At 51.0% G+C, this 24,458-nt stretch overlaps 1 protein-coding gene across 2 annotated transcripts in view; it reads right to left on the bottom strand.

Annotated features, from left to right (window-relative positions):
- Positions 1–1,831: 1,831 nt before the first annotated feature.
- The window catches only part of BLK (BLK proto-oncogene, Src family tyrosine kinase), a 67,730-nt gene continuing 45,103 nt past the window's right edge, over positions 1,832–24,458 (bottom strand). For both annotated transcript variants that reach the window (XM_045985315.1, XM_045985326.1), the window contains exons 2-13: positions 22,803–22,911; positions 20,559–20,610; positions 18,662–18,755; positions 17,612–17,710; positions 16,370–16,473; positions 11,464–11,610; positions 10,873–11,025; positions 9,419–9,598; positions 8,154–8,230; positions 5,263–5,413; positions 3,954–4,085; positions 1,832–3,210 (exon numbers count right to left, since the gene is read on the bottom strand). In XM_045985315.1, coding sequence (XP_045841271.1) covers positions 3,005–3,210; positions 3,954–4,085; positions 5,263–5,413; positions 8,154–8,230; positions 9,419–9,598; positions 10,873–11,025; positions 11,464–11,610; positions 16,370–16,473; positions 17,612–17,710; positions 18,662–18,755; positions 20,559–20,610; positions 22,803–22,910 — 1,503 coding nt within the window. In that variant the 5' untranslated portion in view covers position 22,911 and the 3' untranslated portion in view covers positions 1,832–3,004. The remainder of the gene's footprint in view (positions 3,211–3,953; positions 4,086–5,262; positions 5,414–8,153; positions 8,231–9,418; positions 9,599–10,872; positions 11,026–11,463; positions 11,611–16,369; positions 16,474–17,611; positions 17,711–18,661; positions 18,756–20,558; positions 20,611–22,802; positions 22,912–24,458) is intronic.

Raw genomic sequence — 24,458 nt, 5'->3', positions numbered from 1 at the left:
TTTCCCCAAGGTTTATTTATTTGAGAGAGGGAGAGAGAGAGAGCACCTTGGGAAGGGTACAGAGGGAAAGAATCTCAAACAGACACCCTGTTGAGCATGGAGCCCAGTGCTGGGCTCGATCCCACAACCCATGAGATCATGACCTGAGCTGAGACCAAGAGTCACTGAACTCACTGAGCTACTCAGGCACCCCAAGAAACCTGTTTTTCAAAACAAGGAGCTGAAGAGATTTTTAGGAACAGTGCAGTTACAAAGCACCGAGAAAACCCACTTCATCTTTATGGGAAGGCAGTGGGGTCCAGGGAGGTGATGAACCAGTCCCAGGCCTTGCAGCTCTGGACAGCTGGAGCCCAAGTCACTGGAAACCACTTCAGAGGGGCCATGAGAGGCAGGGAGGTGGTGCCCAGGCTGCTAAGTGGAAAGGAGGGATTCATTTTCTATCTGGCTGATAGGACTCCTTCCAGTCCTAACTTCAGAGTCACTCTTAGGTCCTCTCAGGACCCCGCTCATCTGTGAGCCCTGCAGGCTCAGATCTGTCTGTGTCTGGTGCCCTCCCCGACTCTCTACAGGTTGCCCTTAATTCCAGCTTAGTTCCCTCTAGCCATGTTCCTTCATCTTGGGGTCTGGGCCTGACAGCCCCAATTCCCAGAGATTCTGAGGAGATGGGGCATGGGCACTAGGCCTCCTCCAGAGTGGGGGAGGCTGAGCTGTGAATTTTTTTCTGAAAGACTCAGCAGTCCTCTCCTTCAAAGAGCCCATGGTTCCTGGGGGAGTTCAGAGGTGATTCTCTGCCCCTCCTTCTCCCCACTGCCCCGGGGACAGGGTTCCTTGTCCCGAGAGCCCTCTCCCTCCCAAATCCTGGATGGCCTAGAGGAGTTCTGTCCAAGCCCCAATCTGACCACGTTGCCTGCTTCGCACACACTCACTAGGCTCCACATGAGACTTGCTTTGTGAGCCTGCCTGAACTCCGCGTACCAGCATCGCCCGCTCCGGGGAGTGTCACGTTCGCCTACGTAGTAGTTTGTGGGGAGGGGCTGGGGGCAAAGAATGGGTTCAAATCTGGGGTCCAGCACTGGCCAGCTAAGAGCCTCTGAAGAAGCTCCGCGGTGTGGAGTCTCTGTCGTTTATTTCTTGTATGGAAAGGAGTATAGGCTTAATAACAATGGTGATGCCTCCCCAGAGCTGTTTGAGAATCCATAGACAGTATGGGAACGCATACTGGAAATACCGAGGACCTTACAGGAACGCATACTGGAAATCCCAAGGACCGTACAGAAGTGTATTCTTCTTTGTCCAGTCACCTCTGTTCCCCTGCAGGGGCAGCTCCTGCTGGGAGGTTCTCCCAGCAGCTCCCGCCAAGACTCTGCTGCCGTAGTCCAGCAGCTGTGCTTGCCTCCACAACCCCCTCCCACCACTAAGAAGCAGTGTGATCTGGGAATACTACCCAGTCTCTTCGTGCCTGCCTTCTTCGTCTGTACACAGCATCGCAATATTCCTTGGGTTACCAGGATCAGAAGGGTCAAAACATGGCAAGTTGATGGTCAGGGGTTCAAAGGGAGGGAGGGATGAATAGAAGCACAAGGGATTTTTCGGGCATTGAAACTATTCTGTATGACAGTGTAATGCTGGAGGCGAATCATTATACATTTGTCCAAAACGCATACAACATAACACAAAGAGGGGATCCTAATGTAAACTACAGGCTTTAGCTAATAATGATGTGTTAATTTGCCCCGTCAGTTGTAACAAATGAACCACACTATTGCAAGACGTTAATAATAGAGGAAATAGAGGGGCGGGGGTGAGGGGTAAATGGACATTCTTTATTCTTTCCACTTATTTTTCATAGACCTAAATTCTCAAAAAAATCTATCATAATAAATCTATTTAATAATAATCTATTATAATAAAACTATTATAAATAAAAAAAATGACAAATAGCGAGCCTCCTGAACAGTGTGAAGCCTTGAATGTTTTCTGGTGTTACCGTCCCATCATCGTCCGCACATCGTTGTTGCACTTGGTCGCAGGACTCAGAGCCCAGGGCGCTTGCTTCCCGCGCACGCACCCCCAACGAGCGCGGCTCGCACCCTTCCACCATCACTCCTCAGCAACGGGTTCTGGACTCAGACCAGAAGCCCAAGGATTTCTGAGGTGAGGGCGCCACCTGCCGGCCCCGCTCAAGCCTCCCCTAAAAGGCAATGACCCTTCGGTCTGCGGTGTTGTCCTTGAGGCCTGGGCTCGGTTTCCACGGATCCGCGAGTCCCTTGCCGCGCCACTCATGCAAACCACCTGGGTCACGTAGCGAGGTCCAGCTTGTCCCCAGTAACGACACGGCGAAGGTCAGATCTCGTGACTTTATTACGGAAAAGTCCCCAAAGTGCTGCAGCACAATCTAGATCAGGGCAGGTGGACGCTTCTCCGAACGGGCATCTCAGAGGACCCAGTCCTGCTTCTGGGGTAGCAGAGAGTGAGCAGGACAGGGGCGCGGACGGCGCAGGTGGGAGCAGCGGGACTCCCCAGTCACCTGTGACCGACTTCTTGCTTTTGGCGCCAGCTGAGTGTTGTTACACGATGCCAAACGTTTAACCGTGTGCCAGGCGTTTGCCAGGCACTATTCTGACCATCTTCCTGGGGTTAACGAATGTAATCCTCTTGAGGAACATACGAGGTAGGTACTATCATGGTTCTTCCCTCATTGTACAAGTAAGACAGCGGAGGAACAGAGAGGCTAAGTGACTCCCCAAGGTCACACAGCGAGAGAAGGGTGGGACTGCCATTGGATGTCCAGAGTCCATGCTGTGTGATCACCCATCCGGCCGCCTCTACCTCTACTTTCCTCATCTGAGAAATGGGTGTACCAATTCCTCCCTGCCTTTCCAGGCTGGCTGGGGCTGGAATAAAAGCTGCGAGGTGAACAAGCCTGGTCAGTTCTACAGGCTGGGCCGCAGGTGTGAGCTATCCCCGGGCCTCGCGGGCCCGGACGCTGTCCCTGCGCCAGGGCCTAGGGCTGCAGCTCATACTGCTGCTCCGTGGCAGTGTGGAAATCCTCGAGCACTGACTGCAGGAACTCAAAGGTGGGCCGCTCCTCTGGCCGGCTCCGCCAGCACTCGGCGATGACACCGCGGTACAGCTCCGGCGGGCACGAGTCGGGGCGCGGCATGCGGTAGCCGCGCTCCAGGCTGCGGATGACCTCGGGGTTGCTCATTCCTGCAGGCGGAGGGGACGCAGAGCACGGCTGAGGGGCGGCGGAAGCCCGTGAGGCCCAGACCACCACATCCTCCCTCGCAGGTCACCGGGCTGCCCTGCTGGTGCCCCTGAAAAATAACCCTTTATTCACATGTCATTCCTCCGAGAATAGCTGGAGGGGAGGCTCTGGGTTGTCTCTTCAGTGCGGGCAGCTCCTCCGTGTGTGGGACCCTGTCTTGCTTACCTGCCATGGGCACACAGCCCAAGCCGGTCCCTCACTGGCCAGGTGCTCCGTGAAGATGCACCAGCCGGCTGAGGGAGACCACTGGCTGTAGGCTGCTGAGTTGGCCAAGCCCTTCAGCGGCCCTGTGAGGGGGAGGGCTGGGAAGTTGTACAGTCAGTACACGGCTTCCGGAACTACACCCAAGGTGCAAGGCCAAAGGAGAGACAAGCTGTCCTCAAGTGGGAATCAGTTTGGAGTGAGCTTGAGTGCAGACACTGACCTTCACTTAATTCCTGGTTTGGGGGTTTACTGACCTCTCCTGAATGAAGGGGCACAGCCCTGTTGCCAAAAGCAATGTTGAGGAAGGGGCACAGAGCCTCTGTCCCCAGAGTGACGTGCATGAGTCTCTGTTCCAACTGCGGGGACCCCATTCTGGCATAGATGTGGGCAGCTCCAGGCACCAAGGATGGGATATCTGTCATCGCAGCCATTTCTGGAAGGCAGGGAGTCCATCTAGTCACTGCGGGACGAAGCCACCTACCTGGATAGGGTACACGCCCATAAGTGACGATTTCCATCAGGAGGATTCCAAACGACCACACATCTGCTTTGATGGTGAACACCCCAAAATGGATGGCCTCTGGGGCAGTCCACTTGATGGGGAACTTGGCACCTATGAGAAAAGCCACAGGCAGCTCTGTGAGGCCATGACCGACTGTCCCTATGCACCTTCCCTCCCCCGCTTTAGCAGGACTTGGACCACCATCTCTGTACACAACAGAGATGCTTCCAGAGAACCACTAAGACCCACTAGGACACATGAGTAGGCATGTTGGAGACATTAGGGGTGCACAGGCCAAGAGACAACCTCTGTCACCCTGTTTGGGTCTTGGTTCAGTGGGCTTCACAGGGCAACCCACATGTGTTTCCACCTAGGACAGAAGAGTCATTTCCACCTCACATGTTTAATAACAGGAATCCATGATTTGGGCAAGTCACCTTAACTGGTCCCTGCCTTTTAATCCCTACCTGCAAAATGGAAATGATGACAAGGGGCTTGTGTGCCACCTAGGGTCATGGTGAAGAGGGAATCCCAATCCCGCTGCCCCATGAAGCCCCCTGGGGAGCTGCAGCCTGGTCAGCATTTAGAGTAGACAGCATACAGCTCAGCATGGGATTACCTCCTTCCTTGCCCTGCGTTCTCGGTTTCCCCAGCCAGCCTGAAGCTTCCTCAGGGAACAAGCCCTACTGATCCTTCTCCTGTGCCAACTGATTAATATGCTCCACTAATATTGCTCGCTAGCTTACTTGATACATGTATTTGACCATTTAAAATCCTCTCATGAAGATTTTTTTTTTTCTCATGAAGAAAAGCAGAGTGCTCTGTGGAAACCCTAATTTGGGTATAAGAATTTGTTGCTCATGCTTCAGAAAAATGTTTTCCATAGTGTGTTCTGGGAAACCCTAGATCTGTGGGAGGCTTATAGAAGCCAAGTGAAAAAAGTACCTTGGGCTTAAATTAGTTTTGGAGAGACAGGTGAAGCAAATAAATACTGTTTCTTTGCTGCAGGACTTGTCAGTGCCTTTCATATGTTGGTGTGCACCAGGAATCTCCAAAGAGGATCTGAATGGCCTATGCAGGATCTCCAAACCTACTTCATCACAAAGCCATTCCTCATCAGGCACTAGTGAAGCCCCTTTACAGAAATGTTGATCTACCTGGGAGTGAGGCCAGAATTGAGAAAACCACGAAGCTCTGCTCTGAAGTGGCAAGGAGAAGCACAAGGGAGTTTAGGGAGTTGGGGAAGGTAAGCCCCAAGGTCTCCCTTGCAGATGGGGGCTCTGCCCACCTTCTTGAGCTGTGTATTCACTGTCAATGATGCGGGCCAAGCCGAAGTCCGCGATCTTGCAGCACAGGGTCTCAGACACCAGGATGTTGGCTGCCCTCAGGTCGCGGTGGATCGAATTCATTTGCTCGATATAGGCCATTCCTTCGGCAATCTGAGGGAACAAGCCACACACTGAAGGACAGCGTAGGGACCTCCAGGCAAGGATGGAGCCCAACCAGCGTGCCCTGCAGAGCCGCTATCAGGAGAGGAAGGACCTGCCCACCTATCTAGAGGGCCGGTCCTCACCCCTTCATAGCCTGGAAGGGGCAGGAACACTTGGATGTCTGTGTTTGTGTTTGTTGGCAGATGCTCGGGGGCAAGGGGTGCTGCTGGAGAAGAAGGAGCAGATTCCTGAGTGGAGAAAACTGGCTTCCACCACTCTTCAGCTGAATAAGCCATAGACCCCAGCCCTCAAAAAGCCCAGAAAAGCAGAGACGTGGATGTCAGAGCCAGAGCTGCCTGAACCCCTCACCCACTTCTCTGTCCTTCCAAGTGTCTGGGGGGAGGAAAACAGCAGAATGAAAGCAGGAGAAGAAGGTCTTTTAAGGGGCTGGGGAAGAAAAGGGCAGGGAAGGAGGGAAAGAAAGGGTTTAATCTCCTCGCCAAATCAGCAGCACTGTTCTGGAGCAGGGAGCCTTGGATTGGAGCTGCTCTCTGAGGGGTCCCTGTCCTGACCTGGAACATGAGGAAAGGCGTCTCCAGGTTGCGGAGTTGAGGTGGGCATTACACAAGACATGTGGCCAGGGGGCTAAACAGGCCCTCAGAGGGCATGCGCAGAATTCCAGTGGACCAGAGGCCGTTTCCGTTTCTGTCCCCCATCACCAGCACTGGGCCAGGAATAGCTGCTCGTGTGGAGCTTGTGTCTTGTAGTCGAGGAAACTCATTTAGGCTTTATTCTTCGAACTTCCACTTGATGGATGAAGGAACCGAGGCAGAGCATAAAATGCCAGTGTGCCCCCAGACCAGTGATGGCAAGAAGGCAGCACTAGACTTCATCCCACTTCTCTGTAAGCGTCCATCTGCCCTGGTTTATTGGTGAATCCATTCACTTAGTTGTTCATTTATTCCTTTGCTAAATCATACATTTATTAGTATACTACTGAGGGGGCTAGAAAGCTGAATACCAAATATCTTAGATCTGGATAACATTTACCAGCACTCCTCCCATTAACAAATGCATACTGAGAAGTACTGGAAATCCTACAGAAGGGGGGAACAAGTTGCGAGGGAACCAGATGGGCTTTCAAGATGACTACACCACACACAGTGCTAACAGAAACTCATGCAGAAAGTTTTCTCTGCCCCTTTCCCATCCAGGGAAATTTGAATTGAATTTAACTTGGGTCTTGAACGTTGGTTAGGATTTTGCTGGATGAAATGCTAGGATTTTGCCCAGGCATTCTGGGTGAAGGGGGCAGCCTGAGTGAGGGCTCATGGGTGTGACAGGACATCTGGGGGGGGCTGTGGGGCTGCAAAGTAGGGCACATGATTATGGTTGTAGGGGGGATTTACATTTTATCCCGCAAAGCAGAAAAAGGAGCACCCAGAAGTGTCGTGTGTATGTGTGTGTGCGTCCACACACGTGTGTGAAGAGATACAAGCATGACTAGAATGGGGTTTGGAAGCTGTTCACTTGGAAGGTTCTGATTTTCTGGTTTCCTAACCCTTAGATTCTTGTCAACCCCTAGGTATAAATGCAGGTGGCTTTTCACATCCTTTGCCCCTGGGAAGACCCAAGATTTCCCCAGAGACTGAGAAAGAGAGGAGAGTGAGAAAGGCAGAGAAAGAAAGAAAGAAGAGGTGGCCACTCTTATCACTGCTTTGTGGTTTGAGGCTGGTTACCAGTGTTAATTTTCCGAGACCACTCAGCACCCTACCCAAACCCAGCTGCACTAACCTCAGTGGAAAAAGGGCATGGTGACATCAGTTCCTGCACTGATACTAATAACAGATAACACCAGACAAGGCGGGGATGGGGTGGTGGTGTGGGGTGAGGGGGAGGTTTCCTCTCTGGAGGCGGATGTGTGTGTGTTTCTGGGTCTCACCGGCTGACCACAGACCAGAGCTTTTCTGCTGAGAGTTCCAGTTTTAGCAGACACACACACTCAGGGCCATCAGATGTGGTTCCTGCCAGTTAGAACCCTTGGCTAGCATCCCCGGGGAGGAACGACCCCTTCTCTCCCTTTCGCTCTTCATCTCATGAAGTCTGGACTGTGATTCACCTGCTGGAGAAGGCATTTGTGGGCACAATCTGAGGAAGAAAGGAGGTCACAACACGCCTGCCTACACTGTCACATGGAATTCAGGTGAACTCTCCGGGTTTCCCACACCATCCGTTCTCCTTCTCTTCAGGAATAATTGACTCACCTCACTTCATCCCAATGGCCCAAAATAAAGACTGCATTTCCCAACCTCTCTCGCAGCCTGGGTATGGCCAGGTGACATGGTTCGGGGCAGGGGAAGAAATGTCAAAGCAAGGATAGTAGGTAACTTCAGGGACATGTCTCTAGAAGGAAGAAGGTGGGAAGCCTGAGTGCCTCAGCTGTTAGAAGGAAGAAGGTGGGCTTAGATGACATGCTAAGTGCCGAGCAGATGGAAGAAATGTGGGTCCTTTTGTCTTTGAGGGAAAGACCCACTTACTTGCCCCCACACAGAACACCTCTGGATATTTACAAATTTAAACCGTTATTACTCTGTGTTTTCTGCCCTTCCCAGCCCAGCCTAAATTAAGTGGATACAACCTCTGAATAGCCAGTTTCATGAAGCCACAAGGCACAAAGGAGGGGGTGGGGTTCTGGGTCCATTTGGTCATCACTACTCCTGGACTTTGCGATACTTGATAGCTCACAAACCTGGGCTGACATGTCGATCAGTCTGGGGAGGGACAATCTGCTACCTTCATCCGTCTTCAGGAAATCCAGCAAGGATCCTAAGGAAAGAGAAGTTGCAACTGCTCTTGTGAAAAATGAGCCAACCCCGGCTGTGCCGGTCCCTCCCATGTGTGTGCTGCCCCCAACCTGGTGTCAGGAAGCACGGGGCACCTGTCAGATCTCCGGTAACAGAGAACAAAACCACCCACAGCTGCAGAATGCCTTCTGCTTTACAGAAATTCTGGTCTCGGTCGTCAGAGCATCCCAGGAGGCAGCCACTGTGCTCCCAGCTGCTCAAAGGAAGTTCAGTTTCAGCAAGGGTCAGAGCCACCCAGCCGGGGGGCCGGGAGCAGAACCTGATCTCCCAACTCTATATTCAGTGCCTGTTCCTGGCACGATGTCCCACACCACCTTCCTGTCCCCTTCACCCTTTGTTGGCAGAGATTCCATCTCTGAGGACCAAGGGTGCAAAAAGTGCCAGCACGGAGGCCCCTGCCTCCTGGGGTTTGGTGCGGGGGACAAATGCAGCTCCACCGTGGCATCTAAGAACTGGGAGGGATGGCTACCTGAGGGGGGGGCTGGGTGGGTGGCAGAGGCATTGTGCTCCCAGCTCAATGTGGGCCCCCTTGAGGATGGTTTCTAAGGAGTTAGGTTAACATGGCAGGTTAGGATCCTACAGAAGCGTTGGGCAATCACAGTCACAGGAAGGGTGGGAAGGAGCTCACAGGCTGACCCCACCCACTGCCCCATGAGATCTTGGCTCCACTGTGGACTTCCATGGCCAGCTGGCCTGATCTCTCTTTTCACTCATGATGTCATTTATGGTTGTCAGAGGTCCACGGTTAGTGAGTGGCAGAACTGGGACCAGAACCATCTCTGGATGCCCAGTCGAGCACTCTTGGCAGTGGTCTGCCCTCCCTAGTGGGCATCGGACAGTGCTGGGCATAGAAGGTGCCCGCCAAAAATGTTGCCTGAAGTGTGTCTGAATGGAGGACACAGCTCTGAAAGAACCATTGACCCATATTGTTTCCCACCGTCCTTCCTTCCTGTCCCTCAGTCCCGTGGAAAACCTTAGATCTGCAGTGTGTTGGCTAATTGGTGGGGCCCATGGCCCAGGGATCCCCCACGGAGGTCCCCTCACTGGCAGACCCATGGCAGCAGATCAGCCTCAGCCTTCTGGGCTCCTCATGCCTTGACCCTTCCCCTCCCCACCCCGTCTGACGATGCAGCCCCACGCAGGGCACCACCTCTGGCCATGTACTCGGTCACGATGTAAATGGGTTCCTTGGTGACCACGGCGTAGAGACGAACTAGTCTCTCATGCTGGAGAGTTTTCATCATGTTGGCCTCTGCCAGGAAGGCCTCCGGAGACATGGTTCCCTCCTTTAAGGTCTTGATGGCCACTTTCACATTGTTCTTGTAATAACCTGAGCCGGGTCGGGGAGAGAATAAAGAAACCATTCAGAAGACCCAGACACTGTGGGAGGTGATCACTTCACTAAAATGTCTATAAGCTTTCAGGAGCCATCCTTATTCTATAGGTGGAGGACTGAGGTCAGAACTGTCCCCCTAGGATGGAGCCCTGGGCTCGAACATTCAGGTCCTATAGGGGACAGATGAGCTGGCTTTTCCCGCAAGATGCCAGCCTGTCTCAGCCTCATGTGCCCGACTGGAGCCTCAGGAAGTTGAGAAACTTCTCTGCCTGGAGGGGGGCTGTTTTACCTCCTCGCCCCTGCACCAGGTCTGTCCTGGTGTGTCGTGTACCTTCTGTCCTCCCTATAGCCTGCCTCCTCTCCCGACCTGAGTCTCTTCCACCACACAATAGCTGCAGCATGGAAATGGGCATCACAGCCCATGGGAACACTGCCGAGGAGGCAGAGGTAGCTTGTAGTCCTCTTTCCCTCCTTTCTGTGCCCTGCAAGTTTCCTTCCCCTGTACCTCCACATTTTCCCCTCCCTCCATCAAGCTCCCCCATCCACACTGAAAGGTAAAAGATAAATCATAATTACACGCCCTTCTCAGGGGATCTTTGCAAGGACCTACATAGGGCTCCGCACATAGGTGTTTCAGGCATCAGTCCCGGGTGCTGGAGGAGGGTTTGGGGACACAGTAGGATCTCACCTGGATATCATGCCCCAGAGCTATGGGCTGGTCCAGGAATAAAATAAAGCACTGCTTTTCATAGTCTGCTAGCACTCTTGGTGAGCACAAGAGTGGTCGTCAACTACATGTACAGGGTCCTGGGAGCTCAGTGACCTAGCTCGTCACCCAGCTACAAGAAGTGGCTTGGTCTATTATTAGACTTCTGGAGCTCCTGGGTCACTGTTGACCATGTTGAACAGGTCATTTCCATCTGGCAAACCAAAGCTAAGGGGAGTTAGCCAGATGTTCAAATTCACACACCAGTCCGTGGCAGGCTAGCCCCGGGCAGTGGAAAGTGAGGGAGGGAACCAACTAAGGTGTTGGGAGAGCTGGAGTCTGTTCCTACTGTACCACCGTGGTGTCCTGACAGCGGAGGGCAAGTCACTGCAGTTCTTAGACTTGCCTTCATTACCTCATCTGTAAAATGGGTGCCATCGCCTCTGGCCCTTCTCCCAAACAAGCTTTCTGGGGAAGCACAATACAGTGTGCATATCCTGAGCCTTCTGTGCTTCAGGACACAGGGCAGGGAGAGAGAGGCTTCTGGCTACCACATACTCACCCATCCAGACATCGCCAAACTGCCCAGACCCGAGTTTCCTGACCAGCTTGAGAGACTGCCGGGGGATTTCCCATTCATCCTGGGCCCAGGGGTTTTGAGGAGCCAGACTCACACAGGGTTGGGTCAGCCTCTGGCATAAACCATCCCCTTTCTCTGCATTAGGGAAGAAGAGATGGGGCTGGAGATGACCAGAGTAGCCCGATCACAGGTCTCCCTCGGGAACCACATCCTTCCCAGCTGTGTCCCCGTCTTGTTTTTGCCAACCACACTCCCATGTCCAAGTACACATATACCTGTGTTCACATTTGCTATACACACTCTCTGCTATTTGCATTCATGTTGCGTAAAGCAAGGCATGCTATCATTGACCTGCTCTAAGACTGAAAATCCTTGTTATGCTCCAGGTGGTCACATGCTGAGTGAGCCAGTAGAAGGGATTAGGGAAATCGACTTTGAATCACTATGCCGATGTTTGCCCAGCTTTGGGAGAACCCCCTACCCTAAGATGGCACCAGTGATTCACATGATCTTGAGATCTAGTGATAAGATCCAAGGGCTCCTCTGCATTCCCGTCACAACCTCCCCTCTTACGAGAATAATGCTGCACCAAAGCCTGGAGTGTAGGGAAGGTGATGCGGGGGGAGATGTAATAGCCCCCTTCATCCAGGGAGCGGATCTTGTAGTGTTTGATCATCTCCCCCTGGGTGGTCACATCCTTCACAGTCAAGGAAAAGGCACCTAGAGGAGTAATAAAGACACAAGGCATACAGAGGGAAAATCAGGGTTGAGATTTGGGCTTCATTTCAAAACCACCCAGATTCTGCCCTCCATTTTAACCCTTTCCACCATAAGTTACCTTTCTTTCATCTCAACCTCAACCCTCCAGAAGCCTTCCCTATCCTCGCCACCCAACTCAGACCTTGACCTTTCTCTCCCAAAACTCAGCCAGGGAATCCCAGAACCCTGGAGCAAACATGCTGTCCCCTACTTGGGCATCTGGTCATCCCCTTTTGCCATGGACTATTTATTGAGAAATGTAGAGTTATTGGAGGAACTAGAGGATTGATTGATTCCTGGATTCATTCAACTCACTCATTCTAGCTGAAAAGGCTGGCTCTGCCCCCACAAGGAATAGCAAATACCAAACGTAAGCACTCATGTCCGTGGAGGAGAATATAATAAGCTATTTCCCAGGATTTATGTTCAAATTCATAAACATCTCTGCACCTTGTCATGTGTATTACTGTCCGCCTGCAGACAGGGATAGCAGATGCTAAAGGTTAAGAGCAATTTAGGAGGCAAGAGTTTCCACTGGAGAAACGTCTTTCCACGACCTGATGTTTTTATAAAATGTCTCTGTCCAGCTGTCTGGGTAACACGCCCACTACTCTTAATGGGAAGATGAGGAAACTGAGGCAAGGAAGGGGAATGCTAGTGGCAGGCTGAGGGTTCCCCATCCTCCGAGAGGACGCTTTTGCGGTAAGCGATACCAAGCTCTACCGCTAGGTGTCAGGCTCGGACGCCTCTTCTTCTGGCTGTGCAGGCCTGGTTTTTCCGCGGTGCTGTTTGTCTCCCTCACAAATCACCTTTCCCTCTCAGCTCCCTTAGCTATTGCGCCTCTCATCATCTACTTGCAAACTATGCAAGATCCGTGCACCTTGCTATCGCCAGGCCCATCCCACGCCCGCGACCGCAGCTCCACCCTGCTCGCTGCAAACTGTCTCCCCTGCCTCGCCCCAGTAAGTGCAACTGGGTCTCACTAAGAAACAGGAGAGTGGGAGCCTGGGTGGCTCAGTGGGTTAAGCCTCTGCCTTCGGCTCAGGTCACGATTTTGGGGTCCTGGGATCGAGTCCCGCATCGGGCTCTCTGCTCAGCAGGGAGCCTGCTTCCCTCTCTCTCTCTCTGCCTGCCTATCTACTTGTGATCTCTGTCAAATAAATAAATAAAATCTTAAAAAAAAAAAAACAAAAAAACAGGAGAGTGGCTTTAATGAGTTCATTCAACCTTGTTTTGGGGTCCTGGGATCGAGTCCCGCATCGGGCTCTCTGCTCAGCAGGGAGCCTGCTTCCCTCTCTCTCTCTCTGCCTGCCTATCTACTTGTGATCTCTGTCAAATAAATAAATAAAATCTTAAAAAAAAAAAACAAAAAAACAGGAGAGTGGCTTTAATGAGTTCATTCAACCTTGCACCACCCCGGTAGTGAGGAAGAAGGCCTTTCTTCCCTGCTCCTCTTTTTTTTAGACCCTGCTCTCCTCCCCACGATGCTGCTACCAGAGCTCATGATTTAGGGCTTCCAGCTTGCCCGGGGTTCATCCAAGGGCCTGTCCCCCATTTCTTTTCACAGTTTAATATTCTTCTTATTGTTATTCCTCCAAATACTTTCAACTGCTGGTTCAGGGCTCCCAGAGATTGAGATTTCACGCCCGCAGAACTGTCTGCCTTCAGACTGGGAAACTAGTTGATCCTCACACAGGTCCCCATAAACAGAGGCTTGAGAGGCTAAGAGACGACAGAGGAAATATGGGGTGAGAATTAATTTCCCCGGCTTCTTCCCTGTCTTCCATCCACTGGCTGCGGTTTTCAGATGCGGAGGGAGGGCACTTGCTTCGGATTTCTGAGGAGCATGTGTTCACATATGTCTATGTCCGTCTGTGTGTGTGGGCTTGTTGATACTGGGGCAGTCCTGCAGCCCTGCCTCCAACTGGCCAATTTCCAGCTTGGACTAGCTTCCCCATGGTGGTCAAGGACAAGAGGGGTACCCCCACCTTTAGAGAACCCCTTCCTCCATCCTGAGGTTGGGGGGGTGTCCCTTTCTTCCAGAGGGCACCTTAGCAATAGACAATGACTAAGACATCATGTCCAGGGCAAAATCACATGATTCTGGGACTTGTGTCAACGTAGTAGGGGTGGGTGGGAATACACAGAAAATAGGATTGACTGAGAGATCACTGTCCAAGTAGAATGTTGGGGACAAGGGGTTCCATTATACTATTTTCTCTACTTCTGCACATGTTTGAAATATTCTCTAAAAACAAAACAGGTATGTCATCTCCAGTGATTACCAAATCGCTTCTTGGTCAAAGGTGTTTTGTCGTTAAAACGGAATAGTGGCAATATGGCAATATCCATATATAGATATATATGGATTTAATTCATCCACTGGTACATTTCCGGACATTTTGTATAGAGCACCCAACTTACCAATGCACCCCTCCTACTCCTCAACCTGGCCCTGACCCTTTGATGGACAGGGAGGCATCGGGATCTCCCCTGAGCCTCCCAGGGTGTAATGAGCAGCCCTCTTTGTCCTTGTTTGCTGCTCTGGGGCTTCCGCTCGCTGTGGTTCTCAAGCCATGATGGAGCTGGAGGACAAGGCTGGCGAGGCGCTCCCACTGAGCAGAACCTCTGTCTCCTCTCATTGCCCCAACCACAGGGAACCAGCTTGCAGCCCAGCCATCATCTCTTCCCTTCCTCCTCTGATGTCACTGTCACCACCTCTCCTCCAGTTAAAAATTGGCCACAGGGATGTAAGAGGTCCTTATGTGCCATGTCATGATGAGCAAAGGTTTCCTTCACGTTACTCAGGGAAATTTGCCTCCATCAGCTCACGACAGGCCAGCCGGACACACTGTAGACCCTGTAAAGTCTCTTAGATGATTTGGGTTCTGATCCTCTGATCCCTGTTCACTGTTGGCCTCATGGGAGTCATTTCTTCCCTTAGGGACTCAGTTTCCTCATCTTTCAAATGGGGCTGTTGGCTCAGCATCCCAAAGATGGCAGATATGTTCCAGGAAGCATATATAATAATGTTCAGAGCAGCACGTTCATAATAGCCGTAAGCTGGAAACAACGTATGTCTCCCAACATTAAAAAGGAGGAAACAGCTTACAGAATATTCATACACTGGGTTCTGTAGAGCAGTGAATGTGAACGGACCACTGTCCTCAACAACATGAGGGCACCTGTTATGGGTCGAATTGTGTCCCTCCCAAATTCCTATGTTGGAGTCCTCCAGTAGCTCAGAATGTGACTCTATTTGGCAATGGGATCTTTAAAGAGTAACTACTGAGGTCATTGGTCGGGGTGGGAGGTTGACTAATCCAACATGGCTGGTGTCCTTGTTAGAAAAGATTAGGACACACACTGAGGACAGACCAGGTCAGGACACAGGGAGAAGGTGGCCATCTACAAGCCAAGGAGAGAAGCCTCAGAAGAAACCAATCCTGCCGCCACCTCTATCTCGGACTGCCAGCCTCCAGCACCACCATGACACAGTATATTTCTGTGAAGCACCCCCCAGTTTCTGGTACTTTATTATAGCAGGCCTAGTAAATTAATATAGACTGTAACAAACAATGTCAAGTGGAAGACATACAAAAATAAAAATAGTATGATTCCACTTGCATCAAGTTGAAGAATATGCGAAACATGGGTGGTAAACCCATAAGGAAAAGCAAGAAAGGATTTCCCTAAAAGTTGGGGAACCTGGGTGGCTCAGTCGGTTAAACGTCTGCCTTCAGCTCAGGTCATGATCCCAAGGTCCTGGGATAGAACTGGCATCGGGCTCCCTGCTCAGTGGGGAGTCTGCTTCTCCTTCTGTCCTTCGCTCTGTTTGTGAGCACTCTCTCTCTCAAATAAATAAATAAAATCTTTAAAATAATAAGAAAAAGAAAAGAGGATTTCCTTAAGAGTTGAGACAGCCGTGATTTCTCCTGGGGGGGGGGAAGGGTAGGTTGAGTCAGAGAGGGGCATCAGTGGAGTGGTGCAAGGGGCTGTGGATGTCTGGAATACTTGCGCTCCTGTGGCTGCACAGGTGCTTCCTTGCTATGACTCTGTAATTATACCCTCACTTATAATGTATGCAAGTTTTGTATGTTTTATGTGTTATAACAAAAGGAACTTTAAGAAGGAAAGAAGGAGAGAAAACCAAATGAAAGAGAAAGAGAAATCCCGGTGGCCTGCGGGCAGCGGCATAAAAGTTTTGGTCAATTCGGGGGTTTGAATCCATGAGTGCTCCCCATTCTCCACAATGGCCACCCCAGTCTTTCGTACCCAGCCACGGGCCTTTCTCCGAACTCTGTCACCTTCCAGGTGCCTGTAAGTGCCTCAGCTGAGATGATTTCTAAGGGGTCTATGGGCTCCCAAATCCTTTGATTCCAAAACATGGCTCTGGGTTGCTCCCTCTCTTCAGACCCCACCAGCCTCAGTATCCCCACTGAGCCAGAGATGATGCACAGTAGCCTGGGCGGGAGCAGCCCTCTAGCTGCCTCTCCTACTTGCGCCCTGTACATGTCCAGCCCAGCCAATGGAGACCTGTTGGCACCATAGCCTCACACTCAGCTTCTGGACACTAGATGGGCTGTCCAGGCAGTCCTGAACTGAAAGGGAAACAGGAGGACCAGAAGCCTCTAGGTTCCCCTGGCTGGTGTTCCCAGAAGCAGCCTTGGGGGGCTTCCTGGGGACTGCACAAGAAGGGTGCACTGGGCGCCATGCTTACCTTTGTTGGTTTCACTCTCTCTAATAAGAAAGGAGCCCGCCTTATTGATTGGAGCCAGAAGCTGCCTCTCAGCATCTTTCCGGCTAATTGATCTAAAGAACCATCTGGAAAAGGGAAAAGGTAGGCAAACCTCAGAGGCCGACCATACTCTTTGGAATATTCTTATCCATGCCTTCCTTCTAAGCTGTACACCCCCCTGCTCCCCAAAATAGCGTTTTCCTGTTTTCAGGTTAACCCTGAAATAACAACACTCCTCACATCTTGACTCATGAAATGCCCTTTGGCCCTTGGGCTCCCTTTTCTTTTTACTTCCCATCAGCGGATGGACTTACTGCTTTCTTGAACTGAGAACATTTTTGGGTGCTCTTTGTTAATTCTACTCTGGGGAAAATGTACCCAACCATCTTCCCTCAAAGAAGCCCCTCCTTGAGGTCAAGTCTGAATTCCACAAAGTGCTGAGACCCTCAGAGCATGTTCCTCTCAAACAGGGACCAGTCAGTGTGGAAGTTAGTGCTCATGACCCCACACACTGTTCCAGGGAGAGGTGCAGGCCTGGGAGTGCCAGACAGAGAACCCTCCCAAGGGCGACCATCACTGGATGAGGGATAACAGGTGAGGCCACTAACCCAGTTCCAGCACTTTGCTCATGAGTTTAATAGACTCTCAGCTCTTTCAGGGAAAAAGCCCCACCCTACTCATTTCTACATGACTCATGTCCACATGTGGACAGAGTCAGAGTCTGGGTCCTGTTTGTTCAGTGTATGTTGTAGGAGGGAATGAGTGACTGGTGCTGTGCAGAAGTGGGTTATGAGGGTTCTGGGGAGTACTGCTCTCTGAGGCCAATTCTGAGCCAGGTCACCACGCTGTGAGTACCCCTGAGTCCTGCCCATCCGAGGCCCTGGAGGACAGGGAGCTGATCTTCATGCCTCGAGGTTAGCTTGCAAGGTCATGAGCCTATAGGGATGTTTACATCCAAATAAATCAGGGGAGGAGCAGTTCCATTTCACAGATGGGAAAAGTGAGGTGAGCACAGAGGGGTGGTTCCCTGAGCACCAGGCGGTCTGGGTCTGTGGATAACACTTCCCCAGCAGCCCCAGTTTTGCCCCTTTCCAGCTCCCTCCATACTATGCTCCCAGAGGCTCACCTTTCAGTCCCTTTCCGACCCCTCCCTGCCCAGCAGCCCCCAGGGCAGAAGCAGCAAGTGGGCCTCGGCTTTGAAGGCCCCTCCGTGTGTCCACCTACTTTTCCACTTCCAAGGTCTCCACTTGGGCCACAAAGTTGCTGGGCACATAGCCTTCTCTTCCAGTGATGAGAGACCTGGCCAACCACCAGTCTCCAACTCTACAGAGGAGGGAAAACCAAAATGGCATGGTGACTCCTGTGGGTATCTCTGGGGGGCGCTCAAAGCCCTTCCCCAACTCTGATCCCATCCCTGAGGCAGAGGATGCACGGAGGGCAGATGAGAAGGTACGAGTTGTTCAGTGAGGGGGTGCTAACTTGCTGAGCATCTGACAGACTGGTCCAGGGAGGAAGGGGTTGGTGAAGACTCCAGAGGAAGAGTTTGTCCAGACAACCTGACCACGCCAGAGGGCCCCTGTCTTCCGTGAGTAGCCTTCCTCTTGGTTAATGGGACAGATTGAGAGTTTAGTGAGTGAGTCGCGACCAGACAGGAAAGACAATAGCAGAAGGAGAGATGCTGCCCAAAGGAGGAGCCAGGCAGCCCACCTGTGCCCAGAAGGTCAAGGCTTTTGTGCTTTGCGCTAAAGGCCATTGCAGAACTTCAAGAACAAAAGCAGAACCTCCGGGCTCCACAGAACAAGCCCAGTGTTTGAGAGAGAGCAGACTTTGGAGGAGTTTCTGAGAGGGAGCCCTAGAAATTAAGTAAAGATGATTTCATGAGCAGAAGCCTGTGCGAGGTCCTGGCTGGCAAGGGAGACACACAAACCTGTGGCAGAGCGGCCAGGCAAGTGCTGTGCCCATCAGGAGGGCTCCGTGGAGGAGGTGATGTTTGAGGTGGTTTTGAAGGAGAAGTAGGATTTTGACAGTGGAGTGGGAGATAGTGAATGGAAGCCATCTTGTGAGAAAGACTTTGGAATGGTAGATAGAAGGAGGACAACTGGATCAAGGTAAAAAGAAATGGTGGGTGACTGGACTGGGGGTGGAGCGATAGAGGAGATACTCATGGAGGGCAGAGATGGGGTGGTGTGAGGAGGTGGACGGCTGGGTGGCTGTCCCACTGTGATAGGGAGCCTCAGAGTCCCCTGACCACAGGACCTCATTCCAGGAACTTACTCCTTCAGTATCTGCAGCTTCTCCCCCTTCAGCATCTGCAGGTCCCTGTCATTCACTGAGCTGTAGTCATATAGGGCCACAACGAAGTGCTCCTCTAGAGGGAACAAGGAAGAGATGTGCACTGCTTGGACCCAGCAGAGTGAGGGCAGGGGCTGGGTGAGTCTGTGCTGTGGGCCATCTCGGGCTGCCATGAGGTCAGGAGGACACAGGGACAGAGGGGAACGTGTGGTGTGCTTTCTCGCTCACCGAGGCAGCAAGGGAATCTCCTGTCTACCAGACTGACCTTCTAACATTGCTGCTGGGAATAAGGACAGGCTGTCTCTAGAGTCCATCCTGTCATCCTTTCTGGTCTCCACATCAAACCCCTAAGGCCTGGCCGGAGCTACCCTCTCAGGGAATGGCTAGCCCAAAGATTTAGGGAGATTGGCTGCACTGGGCTGAAGACTGCCATCCCAAGTTTGGGAATGAGCATTGGCAGATTCCTTATTGCCTCAAAGTCACATCAGCTTCCCTTCTCTTCCCCTACCACAGCTGCCCCTCCCCATCTCTATTCCAAAGGGGGTAGTGGTCTTGGGAACGTGGTTGCTATAAACTTGACCTGTAACTGTGGCCTTGTGCTCCTGGCAGGTGGTACCCTGACTTGCTGCTAGTCCGGGGAATAGACATCCAAATGGCCACTGCGAGTAAGGAGAGCTTTTCTGCCAGCTCTGGGGAGCTAAGAGCCACTGGAAAAGGTCACTTGGAGACCACCTCTCTCACCTGGGAGCAGATGACGCAGCTTCGTCACCGATGTGTGGTGTGACGACTAGTCATTTCCCCATGGGGGGGAAGAGGGGATTGGAATAGATGATGATGCCCCCCACTTCAATTCTAAGATTCAAGTCTTTGCATCAAAGATAGTTAGTTTATTGCTTTCCCCAGGGCTTCCTTGTTGGGGCTGTGAACTGCCACCCCCCCCCCCCCAAGTAGGAAGTGAAGGATGAGCCTTGGGGTAATCAATTATGAGCCTCAGCAGGATGAGAAACACTAGGTAAGATAACTCATCTGGTTTCAGCATTTTGTTTGGGAGTTTGACAGACTTTGAGCTCTCTCAGGTTGGAGAGCCACGTCTTATTCAATTTTATAGCCTCTCCAGTATTTGGACAGAGCCAGGCTCTGGGTACAGTTTGCTCTGTGCATGCCGGGTAAGGCAATGAGGCACCCAGGCTGTCAGAGCTCCTCATGCTCCTGCAAGCCAGTTCTGAAGGAAGGGACCATCCTGCGAGCCACCCCCTCCCCAGGCTCCAAACCCCTGACCCAGGACGGCCATGGTCACTCATTACATGACCCCCCACTGTCCTACCCACCAGAGTGGCAGTAGAGACGGGGTGAGGGAGAGTGGCGTGAATGGTCAGAAGGCCAGCAGCCGCTTTGGAAAGTGGGGAAGTTGGGGAGAAAGACAGGGCTTTCTATCTTTCTTGGAACAGACTCAGGGCAGGAGGGAATATGCAGACCCATCGGCCTTTGCCCTTTGAGGTTGGGAATTAGAATCTTTGAAAAGTTGGTTTGTTTTTATGCTGTTTGTATTTATTGTAATGTTTTTCTTTTTGTCTCATTTATAGTTTGTAGTTCTTTTTTGAAAAACAAAAAACCACCCAGCTCAGATACAGGAACTGGGTCTTGATTCCCGGAGGGGCCCCCATGGGCAGGTGAAGCCTGTGGCAGAGTTGGGCCACACCCCTCACTGTGCCTGGTTTAGTTGTCTCCCCCCATAGCCTCTGCCTCTCTGACCCTGGAGGGCATCCCCTGTCCTCTCCAGGAAGCTGCTCCCAGCTGGGCCCCTGTTCTGCCTGCACAGAGCCTGGGCCCAGGGCGGATGGCCTGGAGAGCCTCGGCTTCAAAAGCAGCCCCTTCTTACCTTGGTCTGGACATGTGTCTGGTGGTGCAGGAGCCAGGTGGTTAAACAGCACCTGCAGCAGAAACACACACACACACACACACACACACACACACACACACACACACACTGCAGTAGTTCCACACCCTCCAAACCCAAGGCCTGGGCTGGGAGGTTGTTGTACTTGTCACCCAGGGGCTCTGTAGGACCTATTTCCCTAAAACTCAACAAATACATCCCTAGGTATATACCCTGTAGAGAAACTTCTACATGTGTGTATCAGGAACCATGCATGAGAATACTCCCAGCAAAACTACAACAATACATAAGAACTGTAAAAGGTGGACATCGTCCTTAGGACTAATGACAGAAAAATAGGCAAACTGGGGCACAGTCATGCAAGGAACTGCTACGCTGCTGTGGGAACTTCTGAGCTCCAGATATGCGCATCAGCGTGGATGAAGGTCACAAAGGTAATGGGAGATCTGACAACCATGTCTCAGAAGAATACATGCTGTTTGATTCGACCAAAATTTCACAACCAGCAAAAGAAGCTAAACAGTCTTTAGGAGTATATGCACGTGTGATGATACAAAGCAGCAAGTTAAGGAATGATGGACACATTCAGGGTAGGGGCCTGGGGTGAGGGATGGACTTGGATGGGGACAATGGTCACTGCTCCTGAAGACCAAAGGGGCTGTGCTAGTTATTCATTTCATTATCCTTTTAATCTGATGGACGTTATGAGTATTTTTGTTTGTCTTTCATATTTATTGAACACAATTTTGAAGCAGCATTTTGCCACATGGTACATACGGTATGGCTCCATTGAAAATATAAACACATAATATAAATAACATCGAGAATAGGGTCTGGGAACAGGGCTCTGTAGTGCTAACTCTGGGTATCGCTGGCTAGTGGGATATTAAGTGTTTATAATTTTTCTCCACAATTAGAATATATCATATGATTTCTTTTTTTAAAGTTAAAAACTCTGGGGCACCTGGGTGGCTCAGTCAGTTGAACATCTGCCATCGGCTGGGGTCGTGATCCTGGGGTCCTGGGATCGAGCCCCATGTCAGGCTCCCTGCTCAATGGGGAGTCTGCTTCTCCCTCTCCCTCTGACCCTTGTGCCTGCTCATGCTCACTCTCTCTCTCTCTCTCAAATAAATAATTAGTCTTTTAAAAAAATAAAGTTTAAGACATTCCAACCTCTATAACTTATTAGCATGTAACTTTGGCGATATTACTCAGTCTAAGTCTGAGTCCGCCCTGGCCATCATTCATTCATTCAACAAGCATCTCATTGTTCTGTGCTAAGTTGAGACACAGATAAAATGCCTTGTTTGTCTAAGAAATGAGATTAGCAATCCCACGTCCCACCAGGTCACTGTTGGACTAAACTGATGAGCAGTTGAATGTGCCCCTGGAGGCAGACAGCAAGAGAGCAGGTTCCAGGCATGACTCCCAACTGCCCCCAACCAAAAAGGGATAGGTGGCCATGTGGGGGAGGGGAGTGTCACAAACAGGCATCTAAAAATGCCTCTTTGTAATGTAGTAGCCTCTGTGGAAAGGTATTAAGTGTTCTGTAAACAAGCCAGAACGGCATCTCAGGCTCCACGGGAAGCCGAGGGTTTGCTGGCGAGATGTGGCTAGTCTTAGGGTTTCTCATTCCTGGAAAGTAACTCCTTGGAAGGTGGGCAGCAGTGCTAGGAAGGGGACTGTTGTCCAGGAGCTGCTGGGTAAGGGCAGCAGACGTTGCTAAGTGCCTCAGACCCATTCCCACCACACCCTCTTCTCGAGCTGATCTTTTTGATTTCTTTTTCTCTTCAAGGCTGCCCTTGTGAAATGAGAACTAGCTAAGAATTACTGGGGACTACGCATGCCTGGTTCTGTGCTAAGGGTAGTACTTTATGGAATTGCATGGTTGTATATACATCACATGTTGTTACCTCCCTATCAGAAAGGCACTTTCACTATACCCATTTAACAGATGCGGAAACTGAGGCATAGGGGAGTTAAGTGACTTGCTTCAAAGCACACGGCTATTCAATGTAAACACCAGCACTCTGGCTGTTAAACATCTTCTACTATACTGCCACACCAGCATGAGGTGGCTGCCACGTTTGGTGGCAGGGGCAAGGGGCAGATTTGTCAGAGCCCTGAATTATCTAGAGATGGCCCTGTTGCTGGCTGGAGACAAGCATGTGCTCTCTGCTCTTCTTCCTCCCCCTCCCTTTCCAGCTGGGAACAGCCGTCACTCACCAAGGGTGGCAGTGGTGGGGGATCTTTGCTCTGGGTGCTGACCTTCACAGGACTCCATCGGGCCTTACTCTTCTCCTTCACCTGCTTTTTGCTGCTCACCACTCCCATCCTGTCAGAGAACACACAGCAGACTGGTGACGTGAGTAGGCCTTCAGAGCCTCAGTACAGAAGAGCTCCCCCAACCCCTTCCGGAAGGCCAATTAGAGAGAAGAGGAGGAGGGATGGAAGTGGGAGGGCAATGAAGGTAAAAATCAGAACATGAAACCAGTTTAGGGGATCTGGCAGGCCAAGCTTGCATTGTCTTTTTTCCCCCAGAGCAGGAAGAAGTGGTCCAGAGAGAAGGAGTGACTGGGTTTAGGACACAGAGATCATTTGCCTGAGCAAACTGTCAGAAACTGCTGGGGTGGACCCCAGTGCCCTAGGGACAGGAGCCCTGGCATCCAGAAAGTGTCCGATGATGATTCTGGTGGTCTGGGTTCTAGTCTTCACTTTGCCACAGTCTGCATTACATGGGAAGGTCACGTTCCTCTCCCCGCCCATGTAAGAACATGTCTGAGGTTCTTTCCCGCTCAGATTTTGAGGTGAGAGGCTATAAATTCAGGGCCCAGGGATGGTTCAGGCATCTGAGGCCAATTGCCTCTTCTCAGGAATCTTAGAGAAACTTCTTTAGAGGTGAGAGAAACACAGCCAAGATTCTTCTTGGGTAGAGGATCATAGAATGACGGAAGTGGGAAAGATGCTAGAGACCACAGCCAGCGTCACCAAGACATCAACACTGCCTCCGTTCCAGGGTCGGTTCTTTAAGAAGGGCTTACACTTGACCGGGAACTTCACAAACCCTGTCTCCATCATCCTTTTCACTTTAAAGTAAGCGTAAATATGCGTTATCACTGTCCCAGACTGAGGTTTGACATGTTCCGTAGCTGGTTCATGGGCACTTAACCTTTGAAGAGCCAACTCTGGAGTCCTGGCTGACCACTGGTTACTACACTCCACCTCACACCTGCCCCATCCCCAACAGGCAGACATTTAGAGGAAAGGACCTTTAATTCCTGCTCTTGTCTGAAGGGCCGTGCAGTTGGTGGAGGGTTCCTGACTGCTTTCGGATGTGTTCACAGCATTTCTTTGATTCCAAGATGCACCCCACCTTTTTTTTCACATTTCAGTATCTCTGAAACCATGATGTGTTTTACAACTAGTGATGGTTCATAAAGTAATTAGCAGCATCTTTTTTCCCTATGTCAGTCATACATAAAATAAATGCTAGCCTTCCAAACAGTGCTGTCTTAGATTTAATGAAATGCAGTGGTGCTTTTCTTCCAGAAAGGTGAAAGCACATGTTCCATATTACTTTTCTTCAAACTCTCCTTGAAGAAAAGGAAGACTATAATAATCTTAAATACAGGACAGAGAGCCACAATAAATAATCCATGAATACTTAGTTGAAGTATGCCTTGGGTACAGGGCTTGCAATACTTCACATTTGTAAAGAACAGGACTTTTTAAATGATATTTGGTACCAAAGTTATGGGCCAACATTTCAGTTTTCAGAGATTTTTTTGGTATCAGAATTTTGCGTAAGGGATTATGGGTTTTTATTAAGAATTGATACTGAGCCTCATGTCACGTCGGGCTCTGTGCTCAGCAGATGGTCTG

The sequence above is a fragment of the Meles meles genome, chromosome 2 (assembly GCF_922984935.1).
Source record: "Meles meles chromosome 2, mMelMel3.1 paternal haplotype, whole genome shotgun sequence".
NCBI lineage: Eukaryota > Metazoa > Chordata > Mammalia > Carnivora > Mustelidae > Meles > Meles meles.
Note: the sequence above shows the minus strand (reverse complement) of the source record. Positions and strands in the feature narration are given on the sequence as shown.